At 38.9% G+C, this 10,530-nt stretch overlaps 1 protein-coding gene across 1 annotated transcript in view; it reads left to right on the forward strand.

Moving 5' to 3' along the window:
- Epg5 (ectopic P-granules autophagy protein 5 homolog) overlaps nt 1-10,530 on the forward strand; it is a 134,241-nt gene that overhangs the window by 46,616 nt on the left and 77,095 nt on the right. The window contains exons 14-16 of the mRNA XM_008825915.3: nt 5,589-5,753; nt 8,114-8,233; nt 8,851-9,110. Of these exons, the coding sequence (XP_008824137.1) occupies nt 5,589-5,753; nt 8,114-8,233; nt 8,851-9,110 (545 nt within the window). The remainder of the gene's footprint in view (nt 1-5,588; nt 5,754-8,113; nt 8,234-8,850; nt 9,111-10,530) is intronic.

Here is a 10,530-nt window from a genome sequence, read left to right on the forward strand (position 1 = left end):
AAAAAAATTTTATTTATTATTTTTATTTTGTGTGTATGTATGTATTCCCTGCACGTAGGTAAGTGCACCCATGTCGTGCAATGCCCGTAGAGAACAGCAGAGACTATTGGATCCCCCGGAACTGGAGTTATGGACAGTTGTTAGCTGCCATGTGGATGCTGGGATTCAAACCTGGGTCTTCTGCAAGAACAATCAGTGTTTTTAATTGCTGAGCTATCTCTCCAGCCCCAATCAAGATAGAAATCTTATAACCACCTTTAACATGGATAATCTCATGAATTCTGAATAACAGAGCTTAGCTTCTAATTCTAGATATATAGTCTAAGCTATTATAAAAAATGTATATCTTGTTTATCTGTAACTATTAGGAAGCTGAGGGGATTTTCTTCCAGTAGCAGTGTTGAGAGTGGTTTCTTTTCTGTTGGTATTGCTGTAAGTTACTTAAAGTCTTCTATCCACCACTAGTTCAAGTTAACCATGCTGGAGTGAGTTAGTTCACACCAGTTTATTCAGGGCTCTATGTTCATTCCTCCGTGGATGTCACATGTTTCTCACATGTGTCTTCATGCATTAGTTCATCCAGCTCTGAAGGATCACTCAGTATGATCCTGATTAGCAAGCCATCTTCATAACAAGATGTGTTGATGAGCTCTGGGTTTTCAGAAAATGCTTTGTTAACTTCAGTTCCCTCTCCTGACAGAGGAGAACAGAGTTCCTGGCAGAGTTCACACTTTACAAAGCCCCAAGTGTACCCTACTTTTTCTTTTTCAGTTTTGTTCAGCCTCAGGCAGACTGCAGTAAACCTTTCCTGAAACTTCATGTGCAAAATTGCTGATTCCCACTGTTCAGTACCATTTTCTCTTGTTACCCACTCATGTTTCTCTGTGAATTTTACATACTAAGAGCAGAGAGGGTGTGGTGCACAGTTGCAGACATTGGTGTTGCTTGGTGCCCAGGCCAGGCCTGCAGTGGGCAGGGTGCCAGGGCAGTACGGTATGCTCCTTGCCATGTATAGTGCCCTGATCACAGGGGTTCTGAGGGTTGCTATGCTGTGCCTCTGCCTAGCGTCAGTATGTTTAAAAATATTCTTTGTAAATCCTATTTTGTTGAAAGAATTTTTACTAGAATTCTGCACATTTTTCTTATTTGTTTGGTTTTTGAGACAGTCTTGCTGTATAATCTAGGTTGGCCCCCAAATGCACAGTGATCCTCTTATTTCAACCTCCTGAGTGCTGGGATTATAGGTGAATGTCACCACACTTGCCAAAAATGTAACTTTTTTTTTTTTAGTAGTACTGGAGATTGCATTTAGGGCTTTGTGCATGCTAGGCAAGAGCTGTACCACTGTGCTGTATTACCAGCCCTAATATTCTTAAGTGATTCTTCTGTAATGCCTTGTGTTTCTTTTTCTTGTCTATTGTGTTGATTAATAGAAGTAGGAGTGGACATTTCTTATCTCATTTTCTGCAACAGGGGAAATAGTTCAAAAGTTCAGCATTGGTCTGAGGGTATAGTTCAGTGGTAGACCGGTTGCCGTACATGCACAAAATCTGGTTTTAATCTCTAGCACCAGAAAAAAAAAAAATGGACTCCTTAAGTATAATGGTGGCTGTGAGTTTTTCATTGATGCTCTAGAGATACTGCACTGAAGAAGTTTCTGTTTTTGGTTTACTGCAGTTCCTCTTCCCATCAGTATGTTTAGAGGACTTTTTCTGCACCCATTGAGATGACCTTAGGTTTTTTTTTCTCCTGTAATTTTTATTTTTTTTTTGACAAGGTCTCCCTGTAGTCCCAGCTGGCCTGAAACTCACTATGTAGACCAGGCTGGCCTTGAACTCAGAGAGATATGCTTGATTTTGCCTCCTAAGTGCTGGAATTTAAGGTGTGTGCCATCATGCCCAGCTTCTACATTACTCTTAATGTGAATTTTATTGATTGTTTGCTTATTAGATTTCAAATTTTGGATTTTCAAATGTTGAACCATCATTTTTTTTTTTTTTTGGAAATAAAAACCACTTATGCATGTAATCCTTTTTAGGTATTGCTAGGTTCAGTTTGGTGGTATGTGTATATGTATTCATGAAGGCTGATGATCTATAAGTTTTATTATGTCAGCCTAATAGCATGAGTTGAGAAGCATTCTTTCCTCTTCTGTGTTTTGACAGGTTTTTTTGTTATTGTTGTTAGATTTCTGTTAATTCTTCTTTGAGTATTTGATAGAATTTACCAGTGAATTCTTCTAGGCCAAGAGTTTTCTTTGTGGAAGTCTTTTGCTAAAAAAATAAGTTTCTTTAAGATACAAGATTAGATTGTCTTTTTTCTTTTATCTTTCTTTTTTTTTTTTTTGTACAGGGTCTCACTATGTAGTCCTGACTGGCCTGGAACTCACTATGTAGACCAGGCCTGCCTTTGCCTCCAAGTGCAGACATCAAAGGCATGTGCCACCATGCCTGGAAGATTTTCTTTTATTTTTTTGAGTCACTTTTGATGAGTTACGTTTTAAAAAGTATTTCTTAGCTCATTAAACTAGTAGAATATATCGTATAGAGTTGTTTGCAGTATTCCATGTTAGTTGTTTCATGTCTCTAGCTCTATTTCCATTATTTTTTGCTTTTTGGGGGGCACATGTGGTCTGGTGGGAGTGTATGTGTGTGCAGGTAGAGACCTGAAGTTGATGCCGGATGTCTTTCTCTATTGCTCTCCACTATATCTATTGAGGCAGAGTCTTGCTCAACCCAGAACTCACTGATTCTGTCTAGATAGCCAGCGTGCCCTGAGGATGCACTGTCTCTGCTTTTGAGTGTTGGGTTTACAGATCCTAACTCCAGTCCTCATGCTTAGGGCAGCAAGAACTTTATCTGCTGAGCCATCTTCCCAGTGCCCCCACTTTCCATCTTTTTTGCGATTTATTTCTGTTTTTAATTATTTACTTATGTGCAGGTATGTGCATGTGATGGTTTGAATGAAAATGTCCCCCATTGGCTCCAAGTATTTGGACCTTTTGTCTCCAGATGATGGCGCTGTTTTGGGAGGTTTTAGAAGATGTGGCTATTCTGGAGGAAGCACATCATTGGGGGTGGGCTTAGAGAGTTCTTAAGCCTTGCCAGATCTCCAGTCGCTCTCTTGTTCCCTGTGCCTACGTGATGATGTGAGAGCTCCAGCCACCTTGTCTCCCTGCCATGACGGACTGTAATTCCCCTGGAACCATAAGTTCAAATAAACTCTTCCTTCTATAAATTGCTTTGGTCAGTGTTTCTATCACAGCAACAGAAAAGTGACTAATACAGTGCATGTAAGTGCAGGTGCCCATACAGGTCTTGTGACCCCTTGAAGTTGGAGTTACAAGTGGGTGTGAGCTGCCCAACATAGGCATTGGGAACTGAAGTTGGATCCTCTATAAGAGGAGCAGTATGTGCTCTTAACCACTGAGCCACCTCTCTAGCCCCCCATCATTTCCGTTCTTGATGGCAGATGCAAGCCATTGTTTTACAGAGCTTAGATGCTTTTCTTTTCTCTTTCTCTCTCTTTTTCTTTCTTTCTTTCCTTCTTTTTCTTTTTCTTTTTGAGACAGGGTCTCCCTGTAGCCTCAGCTGGCCTGGAACTCCCTATGTAGACCAGGCTGGCCTCAAACTCAGAGATCTGCCTGCCCCTGCCGCCCAAGTGCTAGGATTGAAGACATGTGCCACCACTCCTGGCGAGATAGATGCTTTTCAGTTGGTCAGTGTTCTACCCATTGTTCTAGCATCATTATTTTATTTTTTTATGTCAGATAATTACATATTAAGACAGGGCTTTGCTAGGTTTTAAATTTTTTTTTAAATTTATTTTTATTTTATGTGTGAGCATATTGCTTGCCTGTATATAAGTGTACCTGTCTCATAAAGTGCCCACAGAGGCCTGAAGAGGGCATCAGATCCTCTGGAACTGGGAGTTACAGATGATTGTTAGCTGCCATGTGGGTGCTTGGAACTGAATCTAGGTTCTCTGGAAGAGCAGCTATTAACCCCTGAGCCATCTTTCCTGCCCTGGACTTTGCTTTTTTTGCTTTTTAAAATATTACTATTTTAGAGCGCTGGCGTATTGGTGCATACCTTTTTTCTGGCATATGTGGTGTTGAAGTGGGAGTATTAATTAATTGGAGGCCATTGTCCACCTTAGACAGCAAGAACCTGTCTCAAACACTAAACCAATAAAATCCATTCTTTCTAGTCTTCTCTCAGATTTTGTTTTGGCTACACCTTGGAGCAGTTCAAGAGTGAAAGGTGCTAGACCTGTACTGCCTGGGTGCACTCTAGTGCTGACACACAAGACTAGAGTGCCTTGAAGCATGAGTGGTCCCAGATGGAATGTACTGTATATGTAATTACTTGCTGAGTTTTAAAGACATAGTATGAACAAAAGAAGTACATTACAAAAATTAATTATGCTTGTTTTGACTTAAAACATAGCTATTAGTAAAACCAAAATTACATAAGACTTGCACTTTACGTCTACTGCACAGCACTAAAAACATTGTACAAGGAACTAGCTGGGTATGGTGGCTCCCTTCAGTAGTCCTCATGCTTTGGAAGCTAAGGCAGGAGAATTACAGTGAGTTCCAGGCCAGTCTGGGCTACATAGTGAGTTGCAGGTTAGCCTGGGCTATAATGCAACCTTGCCTCCAAAAACAAAAACAAAAAAAGACATAAAATGAATTATTCTTCTGGTCACTCTCCTTTAAAGGAGTCTTCATTGACTGAACCTACATTTTTCCTAATTAATACACACAAGTTATTTAAAAAGCAGTGTTATAGACAGGATTTTAAAACCCTTTATTCTAGAATATTTCAGATATATGTAAAAGTAGGACACTGGTGAAATGGCTCAGCAAGTAAAGCACTTGCTCTGCAAGCCTGGTAACCTCTGTCATCCCCAGAACCCACATAAAGGTAGAAGGAGAGAACTGATACCACAGAATTGTCCTTTGACCTCTATCCAGTCTTGCAGGTCAAAACACACAGACACAGACACATACACACTAATAATAAAATAATTAAAATTGCATATTGAATCCATCATTCAGTTATGTATGTATGTATGTATGTATATATGTACATATGTATGTATGTATTTATTTATTTTTCCATCATTCAGTTTTAACAGTTATCAACTCTTGATCTTGTTTCATCTGTCCTCCCATTCATTCCTTTCTCTCCCAACAGATTGCCATCCAACAAATAGAAATATCTTAACTAGTATCAAATAGAAAAAAATAACAATTTTTGTTTTAAATCAGTGAACTTTTCCTGATTCGTCATGGGTAAATTTGTATTTTAGTATGGTGGTATACCTGGACAGAAGCATACTAATTTATACACTGAAAAGATTGACCCTGACTAGAAAGCTTGCTGTGTGTGCTTTTGGTTGTGTCATCAGTTTCAGTATGTATTTAATTTGATTTGTTTGTGATTTCAGTTTTACTTGTTTAAAATAAAATTCAACTCCACTTCCTTTCCAAGGAAAACTTTTGCAAGCAGTTTAATAATGTATTGGATAATACAGTATTGTCCCTAAATACTGAATTTAATTACTGTTTTCTTTTTAAAAAGGTTTCTTTATACTTGTTTAAAGAATTGCCACTGTATCTTTGGCGACCTTCTGACTGTGAGATAGCTGTGATTCGAGACTGGTTGTTGAACTACAGTCTGATGGCAGTGAAGAATAAGTTGGCCTGTGTGATTCTAGAAGGACTGAATTGGGGATTTGCTGAACAGGTAGGTCATTCCCAAGAAACTTGAGACCTATCAGTTTCAGAGAAGTGTTTTCTTAAAACATTAATAGCACTGGGCGTGGTGGTGCATGACTGTAGTCCCAGCACTTGGGAGGCAGAGGCAGGCAGATCTTTGTGAGTTCAAGGCCAGCCTGGTCTACACAGTGAACTCCAGGCGAGCTGGGGCTACAGGGAGACCCAGTTTCAAAAAGACCGAAAAAAAAAAACCAAACAAAAAAACCAAAACAAAACATTAATATCTCGGGCTGGAGAGATGGCTCAGTGGTTAAGAACACTGGCTGTTCTTGCGGAAGACCTGGGTTCAAATCCCAGCACCTGTATGTCAGCTAACAACCATCTGTAACTCCAGTTCTAGGGGATCCGACAGCCTCTTCCGACCTCCGCAGGCATTGCATGACATGGGTGCACTTACCTACATGCAGGCAATACACGCATACACATAAAATAAAAATAATAAAATATATTAAAAAACATATCTCTGAGTGTCATTTGCTAGGTCTGCAAATTCTTTTGGCATTGTTAGAATTTAGGACTTCCTTCCCTTCCTCCTTCCCTTCCTTCCACTGGGGACTAATTCTAGAGCCTTACACCTGCCAGGTAGGCACTCTACCACTGAGCTATATCCCCAGCAGGATCTTTTTTTTTTTTCAGTTCTTTTCTGTGGAGTGAGCACCTTAAAGTGAAGCATACCTTACTCCACATTGAAAAATCTTCCCTTGGATTGGGAAGATGACTTAGTCGGTAAAGCACTTGCTGTACAAGTATGAGCTTCTGAGTTCGATGCCCAGCACTGATTTAAAAGCTGTATGCAGTCCCACATGCCTGTAATGTTAGTACTGGGGAGGCAAAGACAGGTGGATCCTTGGCCTTGCTGGCTAGCCAATCTAGTTGAATCAGTGAGTTCCAGCTTCAGTGACCCTGTCTCTAAAAAAATAGCAAGTAATAGAGGAAGACACCCAGTGTTGACCTCTAGCCTTCACATGCACACACACTACATGTGCGTATTTGAATACAGACATACACCAAAGGTGTTTGGTGGGGGCCAGTCTTCCCTTTATCCTTAGACCATTTGAATGTGTTGTTTTTTTCTCTGGAATAAGTTACTTCAGTTCCTCCTAACTGCCTCTCCTGCCCTAGGTCCCTCTTTTTCTGAGACTTTTCTTACATGTTATTGCAGAGTTGTTTTCTAATATGTTGTGACTTAATTATGAATTTGAGTTCTGAGCCATTATGCCTGGACTGTGATTCCAGCTCTTCTACCTCTTGAACTCTTAACAAGCTTCCTGAATTCTCTGGGCCTCAGTTACTCATCTTTAAATATTATTAATAGGACTTCCTCATAGGGTTGCTACAAAGAGATGTAAACGGGCAGTTCTTGCACATGTTATTAGTAGTTTATTAAGAGCTTGTTATATATTATGTCTCCAAAGATGGCATGTAAACTGTATTTTACTCCTTGATCAGAATATTAACATTTTAAAGAGACAGTGAGGGAGGATTAGCTCTTGATAGCTGTCTGGTGTCTTTTGTTCTGAGCAAGTCATTTAATGCTTGCAGTTGTCTTGTGTAGCTTGCATTAACATGATGGTGATGTGCAGATGAGGACACTGAAGCCAGGGGCTTTTCTTACAGGGTATCCCTGCACCTGGAGATTGATTTAGGTCTTCTCTCAGTAAAGGACTGGTGGGTGAGAGCCACAAGGGTTGTTATCCATCTTCACATTTTCCAATTTGTGAATGAAATGCCTTAGTCTCCCATTTCCCATTGCTGCTGGCAAACTCCCCTGAGTATCTCCTCACTCCTTTCTTAGAGCTATGAATCAGCCTCTATGAAAGATTAAGGGATCGATTCTCTTTTTAATTGCACAAGAAGACTGGTAGTGAAATACCATCAGTAACCTCTGTCTTGTGAGGCACTCAGTATTTTACCTGTGATTTTAAGTGTAGTGTTTATTTTCATTGATAATAGAACAACAAAAAGGAATGTAGACTTGATGCATTAAATGTTTCCATGTGTAATTAATAATAATCATTTTTCCTGATTTGTGACAATGTTGTTAACCTATAATCTAATTTAAAGAGATTGTAGGATGAGATGGGTAGTTACCGTCAAAGATACCTGTTTTGGCAGGTTGGAAATGACTTGGGTTCAGGTGTGTCTTGACAGTGTACTTATCTTTAGATTTCAGGTGTTCCCCTCCCCCATTCTCATTCTATAATGTTTATCTTTTGAATCTAATGCCCTGTTTCACTCTTCTGTCTTTTTTGGGGTTGTTGCTTAGAGGACTATATATTTTTTAAAAACAGTATTATATATTTGTAATTTTGTTTGTTTCTTTAAAAGGGTATCCTTCATTTGGATCAAACCGTTCACACTGAAGTAGCTTTAATGGTTCTCGAGGCTTATCAGAAGTATCTTACACAAAAACCCTATGCTGGGCTTATTTCTGAAAGTGTGAAACAGGTATTTATTCTTCTTATGTACTGAGAACAGAAATATTTTTAATGGCCTAGGAAGATGATGTTATAGTATTAATCATTAGGTTTTCTAAGAACTTTTTTGTTATCTCAGGATACTAAATTTGATTTTTATGGTTAAAGATTTTGTGATCATGTCAGGTTTATAGAATTTGAATTGTTACATGAATTTGTTGGAATGCATATGTTCTAACACAGTAGAACTGGCTTAAATTTTCAAGAACTTTGCAGGCTAGGTTGTTAAGTTATTGATAGCCTGAAATTAGTTTCTATACCACTAAATTAGCAAATGCTGTCAATGAGGCCCCTAACCCTGACTTAGTGCTATATGCATTTACCAGCACACCAATCCTTGAATGTCAGCTTTTATATCACCCTCTTCTTGTGCTGACTAGGATTTGGTTCACAAAGCAAGTAAGTGAAAGTAGGGAGCTATGAGTGAGATACTGCTTTACTGCAGTGCAGCAGGCATCAATTGAAGGTCAGCAAGTAGCACTTTATTTTCTTCCGGGGTGTTATTGATCATAAACAGAGGTAGGTGAATGAAATTACTGGTTTAATTTGTGTGTGACTAATACCATTTAAAATAAATCATTGTTTTAGGTTTCCTATTTGGCTAGTATTGTTCGATATGGAGAGACTCCTGAGACCTCATTTAACCAGTGGGCCTGGAATTTGATCTTGAGGTTGAAACTACACAAAAATGATTATGGAATCCAGCAGACTTGTCCAGTTGTTCCGTTCTCCAGCACGGTACCTGACATGACAGAATCACCCACATTTCATCCTCTCTTGAAGGCTGTGAAAGCAGGCATGCCCATTGGTTGCTATCTTGCCTTAGCTGTGACAACTGTGGGCCACAGGTATTGTGTATAGGCTGAACCCCCAGGGTACCTTGTAGGTAGAAGTTCTAGAATCTCATCTTTCATAGCCCAAAGCCTGAGGCCTCTGTTAAATATATGGGGATTAATTAAGCCTGAATAATGAGCCTTGATTAATAGTTTATCAAGGGAGAAACAATGCAAATTCATTCATGTAATCTGCAAAAATTAGTATTTTTAACAAACAAATCTGGAGCCTCTTTGTAAAAGATAGGGACTTTTCTTATATCTTTTGTGTCTACAGAACTTCTACTTAGTAGATACTGAACAAATACTGGTAAATTGAAATGGGAAGGAGCATCTGATGGGGTGGAGGAGAGGGTGAGATGAGGGGAAATAAAGAAGCATTCTTAACGGAATCCCATGGCTCCTGTTGGAAATAGAGATGAGTAGGTCACTGGTGGGGCCCACATATGGATACATTTGGAAGCAGGTACAAGAGGGTAGAACTGATCTAGGAAAGAAGAGATAGCATTTAGGACTTGAGGGGTGTACTCATTACATTGTTCCCAGGAGCTCTAGTCACATCATAGCTTCCTTAACCGCAGATTCCTCACCTGCATGCCTCCTAAAACAAAATAAATAAAATGGAAATAATATTGTCTTATTTTATGAGGCTTAAGTGAGTCATAATATGTATTATGTACTTAGAACAGTGTTTGGCATGTAGATTCTTTGACTGCAGTTTCCTGAACTTGTTTCATGATTTCTCTAATTGCTGTGTTCATTTGAGGACTATAGTTCTTACTGCTATGGGTTCTTTCTATACATACTGATTAGTATTGGGAGTGAGAGAGAGAATAAGTATGTCTCTTTTGAGTAGATTCCACTGTTTTAATCTGTGTAGTAGATGTTATGTAGTATAGAAATAACATAAAACAATCTTATGAATGGACTGGGGTTTGGAGGTAGAGTAGCAGATGTTTAAATTTTACGCAAACATAGTACTCTGAATAGTACAGAAAATAGTAGTCTGCCACCCTAAAACATTGTACTCTTTTTTATATTAATTTTTATACAATGTATACTAGGCTAGCCTGGAACTCACAGAGATCCTCCTGCTTCCGCCTCCCAAGTCTGATTTTCTTTAGAGCTATGATGTACATATAATTTTGTATTTTTGTTGTTTACTTCTAATATTATAGAGACCCCCTTCGTGGTATGGCCTTTGACTTAATATTGTGGGACCTCCTTTATGGTATGACCTTTGTACTATTAACTTTTATTTTTTGAAGTGTTTTTTTCTTTTTTTTTTTCTCTTAAAGTAGTATAACTAAACTATAGAATAAGGAAAGTGGGAGAAAACTCACTTTTGCTCTTGTAACACTGAGCATTTTGTTGTGACATCATCCTTGTTTCTTTCTCCTTGTCTGACTTTTCTTTCCCTACTAGTTATAATTTA

The sequence above is a fragment of the Nannospalax galili genome, unplaced genomic scaffold (assembly GCF_000622305.1).
Source record: "Nannospalax galili isolate Female #2095 unplaced genomic scaffold, S.galili_v1.0 scaffold169, whole genome shotgun sequence".
NCBI classification, from domain to species: domain Eukaryota; kingdom Metazoa; phylum Chordata; class Mammalia; order Rodentia; family Spalacidae; genus Nannospalax; species Nannospalax galili.